Source organism: Mus musculus, chromosome 10 (assembly GCF_000001635.26).
Source record: "Mus musculus strain C57BL/6J chromosome 10, GRCm38.p6 C57BL/6J".
Taxonomy (NCBI): domain Eukaryota; kingdom Metazoa; phylum Chordata; class Mammalia; order Rodentia; family Muridae; genus Mus; species Mus musculus.
This window is the reverse complement of record NC_000076.6, coordinates 128,878,807-128,895,983: the sequence shown is the minus strand read 5'-3', so window position 1 is coordinate 128,895,983 and position 17,177 is coordinate 128,878,807. Positions and strand designations below refer to the sequence as shown.

Sequence of the window (17,177 nt, the reverse complement as noted above, 5' to 3'; positions counted from 1 at the left end):
ATGTTCTGCTTTCTTCCAACTCCTGTCCTATAAAGCAACTAGCGCCCCCTTCTCACGACTAGGTCTGGGGCAGACGGAAAGCTAGGAATTACTTTATGCGTCTTAGAGGAATCATAAGGGACCAAACCTGAGAGAAGTCAAGGAAAGAAGTGACTCTAGGAGGGGTTGAGGAAGAGACAAAGCTTACTCTTTTTCAAAACTTCGCCTGAAGATGTTGTTCACCAGTACAGCGTTTGCCTACGGTACTCGGGTTCGAGGTTGGGGAAAGGTACTCCTGACTTGAAAAGTCTGAAGGGCAAGTATCAAAACCACTGGTCTGACGTTTCATGTTATTCCACCAGAGGGCAGTCTTGTCCACTTAATGAATTACTAGTCCTAGCGATAAAGCCAGGGAGTGGAAATCTGTCGAGCAAATTGTTGAGTGCTTTCCTGGTATTTGGCCTATAACAACCCCTTGTGGACAAAATTACACAATTTTCTTCACCGCCACCACCACCTAGGTTCACTCACTGAGGGTCATTCAACCTTTAGTTAAGGCTGCTAAGAAATACATTCGTGAAAAGGGTTCTGCTGTTGGGTGTCCCAGTGTGAGGTTGCAAGCACAGTAAGAGGTGACGAAGGCTGACTGATACTATTAGAGTGCTTTGTCAGACCTCATGCTTCAAAAATAGCTGTGGATTCTAAGGTGTAAGGGGCTTTAATAAGCTGGGCTGGCAAGGCGGCTCAGCAGATAAAGGTACTTGCCATCACACCTGATGACCTGAGTGTTTGATCCTGGAGACCCAGCACATGGTAGAAAGAGAAAACTTACTCCATAAAATTATCTGATCCTTTTGTGCATTCTCCTAACCCCCACTCCCGCCTGGCATGCACACACACACACACACACACACACACACACACACACACCTTGTTCAAGTTCATACAGCCAGAAAGGAAGGTTGCTGGGACTTGGCATACAGGCATCCTAGATCTATTAGAGAAGCTACAGTAAGAAAGGGGATTCCTGAATGATTTATCTAAAAATTTCCTCTACACCGAGACCTAGTAAAAGTACAAATTTGGCCAAGAGATTTGGAGACTGGAAGTTGGATGCTAGGAATTAAGCTTGGGCATCACACTCAGCTCCTGAACTCCAGCTCCAGCTGAGAAGTGGGTCCAAGGAGAACACTTGGATGATAAAACAAGATTGGAGTGCTACATCCAGGTACGTAGTCTGTGTACATACTGCCATTCATCAAGTGAAGCCTGCAGGATAGGGCACATCTGAGCAGAGAGAGCTTCTGTACTTGGTCTGTGATGTTTGAGGAGCCTCGGGTCCCCTGGACTGGAGCGTTAGCAGGTATTATGCACCTACTGTTTGCTTCTCTCGTCTTTGACCTTCCACTCGATACAAGTTTGAGGAGGAAGTGAATGTAAGTTGTCCATTCTCTAAAGAAGCAGAAAGGGGCAGCACCATTTCTGCTCTCAAAGTGTTTGTGTTTTCAGAGACAGGGTCCCACTAGATCACCCTGGCTAGCCTGGAACTCTTTGTGTAGACCAGGCTAGCCTCTGCCTCCTGGATTAAAAGCATGCTCCACTACACTTGGCTGGTTTGCAATTTTTTGTTTGTTTTTGTTTGGTTTGTTTCCTGAAGAAAATAACATCAAAGTAATAGGTTTGAAAAATGGGAACGCAGCAGAGTATGCGGTAAGAACAATCAGGGCTCTGAGGGATCAGAAAGGGACAAAAGAGGATCCTGAAGAAGAAGCCCTGACTCCCTGACACTCTTGGCCGGCTCCGAGGTAATCCTCACAACTAGTTGAAGGTAGAAATTATGGTCTCCATTTATAGATAAAGAAACTTGATGATTGCTCAGTGGAAGAGTTCTTGCTTTGTATGCACAGCCCCTTGGTTCTACCTCACCCCACACCCAATTCAAGGTACAGGGAAGAGAACACAGAGAGAGGGAGAGAAAAACTTGGTAAGTTATCGACACTCCCATGTTTTGGTCCAAAGCAAGGGAGTAATGAGAAGTTTCTGGATTGTGTTCCATTCAGTCCCTGTTCTTCTTCTTTTTTCTTTTTTAATATTTATTATGTTTATTATATATAAGTACACTGTAGCTGTCTTCAGACACACCAGAAGAGGGCATCAGATCTCTTTACAGATGGTTGTAAGTCACCATGTAGTTGCTGGGATTTGAACTCAGGACCTCTGGAAGAGCAGTCAGTGCTCTTAACTGCTGAGCCATCTCTCCATCCCTAAGTCCCTGTTCTAAATAGGAATAGGTCATGTATTCAGAGCTTCTCACCTACCCTGCTTCTCCCTCACAGCTGAACCCCAATAGTTACCCTCATTCCACTCCAGCTCCCAAACCCAATTCTGTTCTTTTGTTTATGCCTAACTAACTTTAACATATATATATATATATTTTAATTAGGGTTTAATTCCAGAGAGGAAACCAAAAACCTTCTACTTGGTCCAAGAATCCCAATAGTGAGGTCTATACATTTTACATTTATCTATATATTTTTTTGAGACAGGGCCTTCCTACTGACATTTATACATTTTGTTCAGTGAACACTGCGCGAGACACTGGAAGAGCAAATCTCAACCCCCTAACATTTTCAGTTTGCCAAGGGATCTTCAGAGACATGGGTCAAGGCATGCTTATACAGAGAGCTCTCTGGAGGCTGAGGCAGGAGGATAACTGAGTTTGAGGCCAGCCTGGGATGCATCTGAGACTCTGTCTCAGAGGATAGAGGAAAAGGAGAAGAAAGGGTTTAGGGGAGGGGAAGAGGGGGAAAAAGAGAAACAGAGACCTGGGAAGAGGGAACCAGCAGTAGTGGCTGAGCACACCTGTACACTGTCTTCCTCGTGTACTGAGCTGTCTGGCTGCGCTTAGGACCACACCTGAAGACCATGGCTGGTCCCATTCCAGAGTGGCTCCCCTTGGGGTTTGCTATCTCCACATTAGACATCTGAGTATAGACCCTGCTCTTACCCTTACGCCTAAAACTTCAAGCTTTCTCAGACATGTAAGACCTTACAAACACAAAGACGTAGCTAGGAACCCAGAGAGAGGGTCCAGATTCCTCGCCAAGCACCACTTTCAAGCCCTACCTCATCCCTCATCTGGCTCTTCCCCTCATGGCTCCCACCCTTTCCAGCCCGATCACGATCACTCTCTTTGTTCTATTAAACCTCAATCTCAAGATCACAGGCCTCCTAGATAGTTTTCTTCCGGGCTCAGTACTTGTCAACTTCTCAGCTTGTCCCTGGCCTCTTCCTCTCCTGACCGCCTTCATCCCTGTGATAAATCAGCCTGATGTTCCATTTTATGGGTTCTTTAAACATCCTGGGCTACCTCTGGTAGCTGAGGCTATTCTTCACATCTCCACCTCTTCCCCTTGGGTGTCTCTTTGCGCTCCAACCAAGGCTGACTTGTGTGTGTTACTTCCTCCCCTGGTCTTTTCTCTGCACCTGCCTCCTCAGGGGTTGCTACCTCCAAGGTATCCCCTGTCTCTGCCTCTCCCTCTTGCGCAGGGTACCATCAGCTCCCTCTGACCCATCCGTTCTCTTGCCCACCTCTCCTGCTCTCTCCTGTTCGACTCCGTAGAATTCGGTTAGCCACCCCTCTTTGCGCTCTACCTTTGTCTTTGACTCTCTCCACTCTTAACTGTCCCACTAGTTTTTCTGGTCGTCTTCAGTCTTCGCTCTTGCTCTCTAGCTAAGTCTCTCCCTTCTGTGACTTCTTTTCTCTCTTTTGTCTCTCCCTCTTCCCTTCCTATCTGGGTATCTTTGGATCTGCCTCTTCCCCCACCCCCAACCCCTACCCACCGCTCCGTCTGTCCCCGATCTCTCTGACTCGGTCCCTCACGGCCTCTCCCCCCCTCCCCCTCATCTTTCGGTCTCTTCATCTTTCTCTGGACCCGTGCTCGCTCGTGTTCTCTCTCTCTCTCTCTCTCTCTCTCTCTCTCTCTCTCTCTCTCTTTTCCTCGGTTCTCTCCGGCTCCCTCTCTCGCCTCGGATGACAGCGCTACCTCTTTTGTTGGCTCCGCAGCCAATCGCGGCCGCTGACGACACGGGGGCCGGGGCTATAAAGGGCCCGGCCCGGGCTTGGGCCCCCCCAGCTGCCCGCCCCGGCCGCCCGCCCGCCCCGCCCGTGCGCCCGCCGCCCCCGGCCCCCGGCCCCCCCTCGGCCGGGCAGCCCCCAATCCCGCGCCGCCCGGACCCCCTCCTCCTCCCTCTTCCCTCCGCCCCCTCCCCGCGGGACTCCGGCGTCCCCGCCCCCCAGTCCTCCCCTCCCCTGCAGCATGGTGCTCGCGGCCCCGCTGCTGCTGGGCTTCCTGCTCCTCGCCCTGGAGCTGCGGCCCCGGGGGGAGGCGGCCGAGGGCCCCGCGGCGGCGGCGGCGGCAGCGGCGGCGGCGGCCGGGGTCGGGGGGGAGCGCTCGAGCCGGCCGGCCCCGTCCGCTCCGCCGGAGCCGGACGGCTGCCCCGTGTGCGTGTGGCGGCAGCACAGCCGCGAGCTGCGCCTAGAGAGCATCAAGTCGCAGATCCTGAGCAAACTGCGGCTCAAGGAGGCGCCCAACATCAGCCGGGAGGTAGTGAAGCAGCTGCTGCCCAAGGCGCCGCCGCTGCAGCAGATCCTGGATCTGCACGACTTCCAAGGCGACGCGCTGCAGCCTGAGGACTTCTTGGAAGAGGACGAGTACCACGCTACCACCGAGACGGTCATAAGCATGGCCCAGGAGAGTAAGTGGGCTGCGGGGTGCGCGCGGTGCGGTGCAGTCCGGGAAGGACCCGGAAGCCCTTTCTGCGAAAACTTGACGGATTGGGGAGCCGGGCCACTCCACACAACTTTTTGAGCGGAGAAGATGGGCAGCGGAGTTGAGTGCACGCCCCGTTCTAGGGTGGGGGGGTGGAGGATGGCGCGTTGGGGGAGGGGGGCCAAACCAGGCAGGTTGTGAGCTATTGCTTTCCATCCCTTGTGAGAAAAAGATTCAAGTTGAAGTAGTCCTAGAAACTGGCACCCTACAGTGACTTTTCTGGAGCGTTAGGTGGGGAGCTTCCGTGACCCGTGCAGTCTCAGCTGGGCCGCAGTGCCATCTTCCCACTGCTCTGGCACCAGCATCAACTCCTTGCCCGGTGCTCCGGAAGGCGCCCACCGGCTTTCGGAAAAACTAAGTGTTCCTCTAAGGCCATGGCATAGGACCCAAACCCGGTGTACGTCTCAGCAACTCAGCTGACACCTCTCCTTTCTGCACCTGATCTCGCACTGGGTATCCCCTAGGACCTAGAAGAGCTGTTCCTTCCTGGTACCGAAAGAGCTCAAATAACTCAACTCCACTGCGCTTGCCACTTAACGAGTATCATTTGGTTACTCTCATCTTAGCGTGCTCACTCCCTGTCCTACCCACAGCTGGAGCCAAAGAAGACCCAGGGAGAAAGAACTAGATGAGGGGGATGGGAGAACCCAGGCATCCGAGCCCCTGGCCAAACGGAGGATGAACACTCTGATAGACAGGAGCGGCTTTGAAATTTTATGGCCTGGAAAATCCAGGCCAATACTACCGCCCCCACTGCCTTCTCTCCCTAGGGTCAGGTGACTCCCTTTCCCCTCCCCCACTGACTGTAGTCCCCCCCCCCCCCAACTCCAGGGAACCAGGCTTTCTCTATTCCCTAGTGGTTTGGCAAGCCCCCCCTCCTTTGGTTTTATGGCTCTGAACAGAAGGGGGGGCTGGTTTATTGGCAGATGGGTCATAAAAAGCTGGGGGTTGCGGGAAATCCTAGTGGCCCACCCCCATGGTAGAGGTACAGGAACCCAGGTGTGCATTTGGAAGGTTGAGAGCCTGGCACTTGCCACCCAGTTTCTGCAGAATTCAACTCCAACTTGGTTAGGATTGTAAAGAAAACTCAGAGTCAGGAAACTCTCTCTCTCTCTCTCTCTCTCTCTCTCTCTCTCTCTCTCTCTCTCTCTCTCTCTCTCTCTCTCTCGTGTGTATGTGTATGTGTATGTGTGTGAGTGTGTGTGTGTGTGTGTGTGTGTGTGTGTGTGCACAGAGATCTGATCTTGGGTTCTCAGGCTCCCTTGTTCTTATTGCTTCTACTTTTGGAAACCAGGGTCAGTCTTTGATTGACTAAGGGCAGGGATAGGGAAAAGATTCTAGAAAACAGTTGTAGGGAAATAATGAATGACAAAATTTTCTGGAAGATGCAGGATATATAGAGAAAAGATACTCTGCTCTGTGTGATGTAAAGTGTGTATTTCCAGGGTGAGTGACCCAGCTGCAGGCTTCCCATTGCCTTCACTATCCCTAGCCTCCTGTAACCAGAAGGCTTGAGTCCAGAATTAACTCTGGTAGTGGAGAGCAGCAGGAAGTGAAGGGACTCTGAATGCACAAATTGGGCAGTAGCCATTAAGCCTGGGGGTGGGATTGTACCAGTAGATGAAGTTGGGTCTCACCCTGACTTCCATTTTAGTGCCACTCCAGGACTTAGGTAACCCAGGAACTGGGTTTCAAACCAGGTATTGTACTTCCCCTTTAAGAGTCTAGCTGCGACCTTAAGAGAGGGAGGGGGAGTAGAGGGGAGGGGAGGGAGAGAGGAGAGGGGGGAAAAGGAAAAAGAGACTTTTATAGTCTAATCCCCAGGGACCCGCTTTAATAAGAGACTTGTGCTCTGCTAATCGGGGGAGGTGTTTGTCAGCAGAGATGGCCTCTGCTCCCCTCCCCCTGCCTCCCCTCCCCCAGCCAACCCCGGACCCCAGCCCCCACCTTTCCTAGGCTGTTCGGCCTGCCCTAGTTCCCTCTACCCTCTCACTCTCCCACCCCAGCCTTCATCCCTGGGAACCCAGCCCCCTGCTCTTCTAGGAGCCAAGCCCTGCCCCTCAGTTTGTCTCTCCTGTGCACGCTAAGAGGCCCCTGCCCTCTCGCCCAACCTCCTGCCCCTGGGCCATCCAGCCTGAGTTGGGAGAGGGTGTGTGGTGGGGTGGAGGCTGTAGGCAGAGAGGGGGTTGGGCCTTTGCTGAAAATAGTGCAGTGACCTCTCTCCCCCACCAGCACCGCCTCCTAAACCTGACCTGCTGCCTGCCACCAACCAAATCAATCCAACACAGATGTGGCCCCTTCCCCTCCCCACCAGAGCTCCATAGCTTTACCTGCTTCTTTGTTCCTTCTTCTGCACCTTTCCATCTCTTCTTTACCCCACGAGGGTCCCACCTTTGCCCTCTTACCTTACCCACTCCAGTCCAGTCTACCCAGTGTTTCCATTTCCCAAACATTTGCTCCCATTACTGTGATCTACTTGTTCCGTTCCTCTGCTGGTCTTGGTCTAACCTGTCTTCATTCTGTCTCTTCATTCTTATCTTATCATCTTCAACCTCTTCCTTTCCTTACATCTTGTCCCCTAGAAACATGACTGCAGATACACAGATGTATATGTGGATTCCCTGGGGCAGCAGTAGAGGAACCCTTGTCCGAAGGAAGCAGACTTAAGAAGGATATCCCATGACCCTGTCTCAGCCTTAAGTGGGATGTTTAGTTTATAAAATGAACATTTATTGGGAAACTATTATTATTTTTCATGTTATTTAATGCACAGAATTATTTGTATGTCCCTCAGAAGTATAGTGGCTAAGGTTAAGTACCAGGCAACAACCCAGGCACATGGTTAAACCTTTCATTGTTGCCAGAAGAGTCTGGGAAGAACCTGCCATTCAACATGTATTCACTGCTTGACATGATGGGAGCCACAGAGAAACTACAATGGTGATAAAATATTCTCAGGACATCAACCCTCACAGAGATGAGTATCTAATGACAAAAAAACAGATAATTCAGCTGGACCTGGTGGTACCAGCATGTAATCCCGACTACTCAGGAGCCTGAAGCAGGAATTTATGAAGTCCAAAGCCTTCCTGAAGTACAGAGTACAAGGCCAGCCTTGGGCAACCCTGTCTCAAAATTAGGAGAAAGAGAATGAAGCTCAGGGGTGGGGTTCTTGCCTAGCAGGTGTGAGGCCCAAGGTTTGCTCCCCAGTAACACGCACATGAGTATGTGCATACACGCGCTCACACGCACAGCTGTGCTGCAATCAGATGCAGTGTGCATCTAGGCTTACTGTCACATCCTAATCTCTGCATTTCCATTCCTCATCCGTATTCTACCTTACATGAGTAAGTGTCAGAACACTGGGATCTTGGATGCTGCGGGAGGACATGGTGTGTCCTGTTCTGAGTAGTCAGTACATACTTTGTTCCTCGTCACACTCAGAGGAGTCCTCTTCCTGGGGTGATGGAGAGCGTTCTCCATGGCATGGTTATGCAGATGGTAATACTTGGGTGTGACGACAGGGACCTGGACTTCACCATTACTTACACGGCTCTGGAACAACCTCATTCCAGATTCTTCCTATCTAGAGAATGAACAATTTAGGGCATCTCTAACCCACTTAAAGAGGTCAGGAAAAGCTGGGCATAGTGGTACATGCTGTAATCTCAACACCTGGGAAGATGAGACAGGAGAACTGCTATGAGCTGAGACTAGCATGGGCTATATAGGGACAGTCAGAGACACTTAACAAACCCATGTCTCAAAACAAAGGCTGAGAAGAGCTTAAGGAAAGCAAATGGACACACTGAGAACCTTCCTGGAGACTCCTTAGGATCTTGAACCATGGAAAGTGGCTAAAATGTAAAGTTGGGACGTTAACTTTGTAAAGTTAGAGGCACTGCATTAAGCAAACAAAGGGAGGTCAAGGGAGGAGAGATGGCTGCTTATAGTTGACGCAATGTGTTGAATATGGTTTCTGATACTCTGGGCAAGAAGGACACTCTGAACTTTCCCTTCCTCAGAAGCTGAGTGTCTCCGCTGGCAGTGAGGAAGCAGCAGAGGACGCAGAATGGGGAGTCAGAATCACAGGAAATGCTTGGTAGCTCCATTCTGAAGGGCGTGCTACTGGGAATCAGGAGCCTGGATCTGCTCTGACTTACTTTATAAACCCATCTCTCAGGACCCTGGGTTATTTCCTCTGATGCCTCCTTTGCTTTTTCAGGGGAGTGGGCTGCCAGGCTCCACCTGCTCATTAGATGAACCGGGTAAGGTAGCTTGAGGACAGCAGGTGCAGCAAAGAGCATTAGAGACCAGCTGAGAAGCACTGGGGCAGGGAAGGCCTCAGATGGAGGTAGACTCCACAGCTATCTTAGCAGAGGGATCCTTTGTGCTAGGAGAAATGTTATAGGGGATAGTATAGATCAGTAAGGCCTAACAGACTCATCATCCTAGTGATGAGACAATTTTAGGTACCAGAGACATAATAGCCAACAATACAGGCACAGAAGGGTAAAGAGGAATTGGAAAGCAGGCTGAGAAGAATCTGCTAAAGCCACCGGGGCTGCTGAACCCCTCCCTCCACAGATACCCTTTTCTGATGTTGTGCCCCCTTCTCTCTTATCAGCGGACCCTGCAGTGCAGACAGATGGCAGCCCTCTCTGCTGTCATTTCCACTTCAGCCCCAAGGTGATGTTCACCAAGGTACTGAAGGCCCAACTGTGGGTGTACCTTCGGCCTGTGCCCCGCCCAGCCACAGTCTACCTGCAGATCTTACGACTGAAACCCCTAACTGGGGAAGGGACCGCAGGGGGAGGGGGTGGAGGCCGGCGTCACATCCGTATCCGTTCACTAAAGATTGAGCTACACTCACGTTCCGGCCACTGGCAGAGCATCGACTTCAAGCAAGTGCTACACAGCTGGTTTCGCCAGCCACAGAGCAACTGGGGAATCGAGATCAACGCCTTTGATCCCAGCGGCACAGACCTGGCTGTCACCTCCCTGGGGCCAGGAGCTGAGGGGCTGGTGAGCAGGGGGCCTGAAGTGGTGGTGGAGGATATGTATAACCTGTCCCCAAGAGATGGGAGTTAGAAAAAGTAGATCAGGAATGTGGTGGTTGGGGCCAGGAACTAATTTCAGAGGAGGTGGGGTAGCAACTATCACTTTTCAGGGATTTAAGCCAGATGACAGCTGAAAACTAAAACTGGATTTGGGGTGAAGGTATCAGTTAGTGGGAGATCCGTGGGAACACAAAGCTGACCCTTGGGCGTGGTGTTATCTAATCCTCGCAGTAGGGAGGCCAGACAGGAGGGCCAGGAGCTCTAGACCGTTACCTTTGCTACATAGCAAATCTGAGGTCAACCTGAGCGACATGAGAGCCCATCTCAAAACAAAACAGAACCTGGCCCTTGACAAGGCGCTGGGCCAAGAACCCGATGAGGTCACATTGCCAGAAAAGGAAGAATTAGGGAAAGTGAGCAGGAGAGACGTCTAGATGTCAAGAGAAGTGCTCACAATGTCTGGGTGGGAGCCGTAAACAAGCCAAGAGGTTATGGTTTCTGGTCTGATGCTCCTGTTGAGATCAGGAAATGTTCAGGAAATCCCCTGTTGAGATGTAGGAAAGTAAGAGGTAAGAGACATTGTTGAGGGTCATGTCACATCTCTTTCCCCTCTCCCTGACCCTCAGCATCCTTTCATGGAGCTTCGAGTCCTAGAGAACACGAAAAGGTCCCGGCGGAACCTAGGCCTGGACTGCGATGAACACTCGAGTGAGTCCCGCTGCTGCCGATATCCTCTCACAGTGGACTTTGAGGCTTTTGGCTGGGACTGGATCATCGCACCTAAGCGCTACAAGGCCAACTACTGCTCCGGCCAGTGCGAATACATGTTCATGCAAAAGTATCCACACACCCACTTGGTGCAACAGGCCAACCCAAGAGGCTCTGCTGGGCCCTGCTGCACCCCTACCAAGATGTCCCCAATCAACATGCTCTACTTCAATGACAAGCAGCAGATTATCTACGGCAAGATCCCTGGCATGGTGGTGGATCGATGTGGCTGCTCCTAAGTTGTGGGCTACAGTGGATGCCTCCCTCAGACCCTACCCCAAGAACCCCAGCCCTGGTCCCCATTCCTCAAGCCCTAGAGTGCTCCTCCCCCACCTCTTCCCATGAACATCACACCTTGTTCCCTGACCAAGCAGTGTGCAATACAACAGAGGGAGGCAGGTGGGGATGGAGGGGGGAGGGGTTGGGAGAAGAGAAGGGCAGTCAGGGTGGGATGTATCTGAGATTTGCAGGTGAGAAGGTTTGGCAAGAAGACAGATGTAGGGACAGAGGAAGAAGATGGATGGATAGAGACAAGAGGACAGACAGAACACTGAGAAAGCAAAGGAACAGAGAGGCAAAAAGATTAGAGACTAAGCAGACAAGTAGAGAGATTGAAATGGGAGTAAGCAGAGAGCCCTGCCCCAAGCCTGTTTTTCCACAGCAAGGTGAGAGGCTTGGTATAGTTTGGGGGAGTTCCCCTGACAACTCAGTAGGAGTAAGTCAGAGTCCATTCTTAGCTTTTTCCCTCTCTCCTTCCAGTAGCAGCCGGAAGTGGACCGAGGATGGGGCAAAGTAAGGACCTGGGAGGGTTTTTTTTTTAATTTATTTATTTATTGTGACTTTTTGTTTTTTGGTATTTGGCTTTACTGGAATGGGAGGGACCTTGCCCACTGTGCCCCATTGGTCCCTTATTCCCCAAACCCTGCTCTTCCCCAATACCAATCTACTTAAGCACTTGTATTAAGCCTCCAGGGTTGGGAATGGGGGTAAAGGGCAAGAGGGCTGACACATGGAGGTTTCTAACCCATAATCACCCTGACCAACGTTCTCGAGGCAAACGGGTTGAACTGAGTGGTCATGGAAACAGAAGTTCAGACTTTAAAGCTGGGGGTGGGGTGGGGGGTGACCTCAACATCCGGGATCTATGAGAGCTACTAAACTACCCCTCAGGCCTACCTTATTCGTGGCATTATTTAGCCAGAGGGTATATAGCCTACTTATCCCCAAATTCCCCTCAGCCAAGAGACCAAAGAGCCTGTGGAATGCCCCTGCTCTCAGCCTCTATCTTCAGGTCAATAAAAATTAGAAATCCCAGAGTCCCCCAGGTCTGGGAAGGGTTAAGGGTCAAGAAAATAGTAAAGAGGCTGAAGGTTACGGGGCATTTGAATCCAAATCACTGCTCTAGGCTAGGGAATACAGCCAGCAGACCAAGGTGGAAGGGATTCTGAAGGGGGGCATTTTAGTCCCCCTAACCCAAAGCTCAGGGTGGAAGAAGGGAGAACAAGGGAGCAGAGTGTCTATAATTTTTACCTTATTTTTGGAATATAGCAGTACCTGGATGCACAAGGGGACAGTACAATAGGGAAAGGCATGTGACAAGGCCAGTGACAGCAGAGGACGGGAGAGGGTGGAGACTCCTTGGTTTGGAAGGCTTGGGAAGCAGGCAAGATATTAGTTGCCACTTCAAGTCACCCATTCATTCCTCCCACAATCCTGACCCCGCTTCCTCTGGACTCACTGTGCCTCAGTTTCTTCCCCTTGATGGAACGAGAAGCAGCAGCACCCGCCACAGCCAAGAGATGAATTCTGAGCACTTACCACGGGCACTTTATGGACATAAAATACCTCTCGCTGTGGAACTAGATAACCAGGGCACAACGGTGGTGAAGAGATGTGAGGCTTAAAGGAGTCACAGGCTTCAGAGTACAAGTACCCCTCTGCTTCTCAGCTGGACAATGCCTGAAGCCAAGGAATTAAAAATCTCCACACCCTAACCATACCTCAGCAGTGGCCTCTTGGCTCTAGACAAGAGTCTTAAGAGGATGGGGGGGAGAAGGGGAGATCACAGCAAATGATTACTAATAGAACCAGCAGTTATGGTCTGGTAGAAACAGGACTGAACTGAAGCCTGACCGGGAAGGTCTATACTTCCTAAGAGCACGTTTCTCTCACTTGGGCCAGACCATAGAAAGGACAAAGGTATGTGACTATCCTTAGCCCTAACTCCTATTCTCATAGTGAGGAAAGGAGATGAGAGGAACAGACAAGGGTTCTTAAGCCTTTCCACCCACTTCCCATTAGTAGCAGCTAGTCCCAAGCCTCTCCTCTCTGGCCATTCCTCATCCTTTTTTTTTTTTTTTTTTTCCTACCCCATCTTAAAGAACAAGACACATTTGACCATCAACATCAATCATGCTATCTTGGTGTAGGAGAGGAACAGAAAAGCAAAGAGGATTGCTTTCTTGCCTCCAAAGTCAAATGCCTCTTGATCTTGGAAAGGGTAAGGGTTGGACAATTAGGTATCAGGTAAATTTCTCCATAGTTTAGAGAGCTGGGGCATTACACTTCAATTATTGCCTCTTTATTAATACCAAGTATGGGGGAAGGGGTTGTCTTATGAATATACACCTGAGTTAAGCCCCCCGTTTCCTGGTCTTTTCTATCCCCTAAGAGGCTTGAGGATATGGCCCAGCGCTGGCACCTCTTCCCACACTACCTGTGTGGACTGGCCAGTGCTCCTCTGAACATATTATTAGTGTAATTCTTTACTTTGTGTATTTGTTACATCATGTGTGTGATTGCCTTTGTTTGTTAAGGGTGTCTGAGGAGTATGGGCTGACAGGGGAACTGGAATGCCAGGAAAGGGACTTCTTCAATGAAATCAAGGTTTCCAGGAAGGAACCATTGCAAAAAGGCCATCAGGCAGTTTTCAAGTTATGTGACAGAGGGCAAAGATGGCCAAAGGGTGCTCTGAGTTTTGGGACGGTCACATGACACAATCCAGCACTTGAACCTGAAAAAAGAAAAATAAAAGCAGTCAAAGAGTTCAATAGTTCCATGGTGAGCTCTTCCCCCCTACCGAGCGCCACGTCCATACCAGGGAGTCCAAGAGCTCAGGAGGCTGGCTCTAAAGTCAAAGGACTGAGATGAGGAGCAGTCAGGCGTGGGGGTAATGGCCAGGACTTGGAGCTGCAGGATGGACTGAGGTTGTGAAACAGGGTGTTTAGAACTCACAGAGCTGGGTATAACAAAGTCCCAAAGACTACAAGAACACAGCCCCCACGAAATGAAAAGTCTACACATTGAAATGATCCAGCCAGAGTTTTATTTTATAGCACTCTAATCTGGGGTGCCTCAACCGTATTACCAAAATCAAACTGGTAGCTCCCCATTGTAGTTAAATGTTTCAAACAGAGTCCACTATGAGGAAAAAAAAAAAAAAAAAAAAAGCTTCCCATATGCCTACAGCACAACTCACAAGGCAGAGCCAGGGGTAGCAAGAAATCTTGAGTCACAGGATTCAATGTATCACCAGGCCTTCTCTGTGCCATTAGTTCTACCAAAGCTTTCCTAGCAGCAAGCCTAAGAGGCACCTGGGCATCTCAGAAAAAAGCCCAACCACATAAGCAGTGAACTTGTACATAGAAAGGCCCAGATTTCTCCACTCACCACCCCACCCCCATCCTCAGGCTAGAACCTATTTGCCAGAGTATGTTGGAGGGATGTCCCCACTTATCCTCGACCTCAATCGAAGCCACAAAAAGACTATGAGAACTACATAGGGATGTGTGCTGTGATGTGCCACTCAGTTTTCATAGCAATAGGGTTACTACTGATAGAGTCTAGAAAGCCACAGAGCAATCAAGTAATTTGTCCAGTGAGAATTCAGAGGTTGTTAGGTAGAACAAGGAATCAAACCTAAATAGCTATCATACAATATTATGTTTTAATCTAATGTAATCTGTTGTTAAAAGATAAATGTAGAAAACTGAATTTATACCACGGAAAGTGAGAAAGTTGAGAAGCAACTTGGATTCAAAGGGCTGGTATAGTATGGAACCTTTTCCAATGTCTTTGAAGAGAAGAACAAGATAGAGGTTAGGGATGTGGACGTAGCAGAACTGGTAAGAGTACTTGCCTAGCATACATGGAATTTCTGCCCACCACCAAAAACCAGGCATGCTGTCACGGGCCTGTAATCCCAGCACGAGGGTGGCAGAAACAAAATCCAGAAATTTAAGGCCATCCTCAGCTACATTTGAGGCCAGCCTGGGCTACAAAGAGACCTTGCCTCAGGAAGAGAAATTGTTTAAAAAAAAAAGTTTAATTTTGAAGGGATTAACAATCAGAAAACAAGTGCCATTGTCTGTCAGAGGCCTCATATAAAATGGTTTAGAAAAAAGCTATCCTGTCTCAACTATCCAAATTCCCTCCTCCTTATTTCATGTCTGACAACAAGTCTCAAAGACTCAAGCTGGCAGAGCAAACAAGCACTTTAGGGTGATGACAGGAAAAAAAATTAGTCCTAGAAAAACCATAAAAAGGAGATTTACAGCTGAGGAGTATAGTTCCAGCTGCAGCTTACAGACTGGGTGGTAAAGAGGGGCATCTTGGTACCTGGGTCCCAGAGAGAGAAGTCAAACAAAATGAAAACATGTAGATCTTCTAAGCTGTTCACACTGCTGAGGAGTGACTACAATGAGACAGAAGAGGGCTCAGTAGGAGTTAGAAGAACTTCTGACCAATATATGAACAACTGGAAAGATGGAACAAAGGGCTATTAAAAGAAGAGAAAGGAGAGAGAGGAGAGGGAGAGGGAGAGGGAGAGGAGAGGAGAGGGAGAGGGAGAGGGAGAGGGAGAGGAGAAAGAAAAGAAGACCCCTACACATTTGAAAAGCACCATCATAACTCATTTGGGAAAATCTAAGTGCAGTGGTCCACACCTTTAATCTCACCAACAGACACATGCAAGTGGATCTGAGTTTGAGGCAGGCCAGGGAAACAAAATCAGACCTTGTTGTTTTGTTTTGAAAGAGTTGGATAAGACGGGCGTGGTGGCGCACGCCTTTAATCCCAGCACTGGGGAGGCAGAGGCAGGTGGATTTCTGAGTTAAAGACCAGCCTGGTCTACAAAGTGAGTTCCAGGACAGCCAGGGCTACACAGAGAAACCCTGTCTTGAAAATCAAAAAAAAAAGAAAGAGATAAAGAAAATAAGCAAAGACAATGATTATTCCTTAAAAGAGGCTCTAAAGAGATGGATTAGTCCGTAGATGCCTACTGCTCAACTACAGAAAGAACCTGAGTGTAGACTCCTGGCTTCTACATAAAAAGCCAGGTCCAGTAGCATTTGTCTGTTAACTCCAGATCTGGGAGTAAGAGACAGGTGGATCAGTGGAAATTATTAGCTAGCCACTTTAGCTAATCAATGAGCTCCAGACTCTAACTCAATAAATAAATGGTACTCAAGAAGAAATCTGATGTGTCCTCCAGCCTTAACATGCTACCCACACACACACCTCCCTTGGCCAGGCGCAGCAGTCATTACATTACTTTAATAATCCTAGTACTTGGGAGGCTGATGCTGAAAAATGCAGTGAAGTCAAAACCAGCCCTGTTTATAGATGAAACACTGTCTCAAAATGAGGGGTTGGGGAGTACACAGAGAATCCTAGCTTGAGTTGAGTATGTTTCTGCAAGGTTATGGAGGACAAAGAGATAAAGATTACACGGAATCCCAGCACTCAGGAGGCAGAGGCAAGTGTGTCTATGAGTTCAAGGCCAGCTTGGTCTACATAAGGAGTTCCAAGACAGCCAGGGCTACATAGAGAAACCCTGTCTCAGAACAAGCAAAAAAGACCACATTAAGGGACCCCACAGCTAAATTCTATTATTAGTATCTACTTTGTTCCATCAATATTTAGTTATGGACAGCCATCCTAGGATATAAATTCTTCTGAATCTATACACGGTCTCCTGAAACAAAACAGCAATTTTCTATGGTTGTTTTCAGATGAAGACACTATAGAGAGGAAGTTATAGTCTTATGTAAAAAAGGGGGTTAGGGGGCTCACAGACTGATGGGAAGAAAGTCACTCCAATTAAACATTTGGCTGAGGTGACAAAACTTTAATGAACTTTTTCTATTAAGTTTTTCCAAAGTCTCAGAGGAGACAAATTTCACAATAAGTGGGCAAGCTTTCATCTATTCTCCATAGAAGTTTTCCTAAAGTGTCTAAACTTAGGTTTTCACCTTTCTTATGAGTCAGAGAATATGTAGCAGCTGGCCGGCCTTGAAACTGCCTGTGTCCCATGAGTGCAGTGATTACAGCTGTGCCCTGGCTGTCATGGAACTCACTCTGTAGATCAGGCTAACCTTGAACTCGGAGATCTGCCTGCCTTGCCTCCCTAGTGGTTGTAATAAAGGTTCTACCAGTGCACTACCAATGTCCAGCTCCAAGTTTTCAAATCAGGGAACTTTCATGATGAGATCTCCCAGAGGAAGCATTTATTAACACTAAAACATAGATTGAAACGAGA

The 17,177-nt window shown here is 49.2% G+C and overlaps 1 protein-coding gene across 1 annotated transcript; it reads left to right on the top strand.

Moving 5' to 3' along the window:
• The first annotated feature begins 4,265 nt into the window (after nt 1-4,265).
• Gdf11 (growth differentiation factor 11) lies at nt 4,266-15,460 on the top strand. Its single transcript, NM_010272.2, has 3 exons — nt 4,266-4,737; nt 9,439-9,836; nt 10,498-15,460. Exons 1-3 carry the CDS (start codon nt 4,299-4,301, stop codon nt 10,876-10,878), a joined length of 1,218 nt encoding a protein of 405 aa, NP_034402.1. The 5' UTR covers nt 4,266-4,298; the 3' UTR covers nt 10,879-15,460.
• Nucleotides 15,461-17,177: the final 1,717 nt, after the last annotated feature.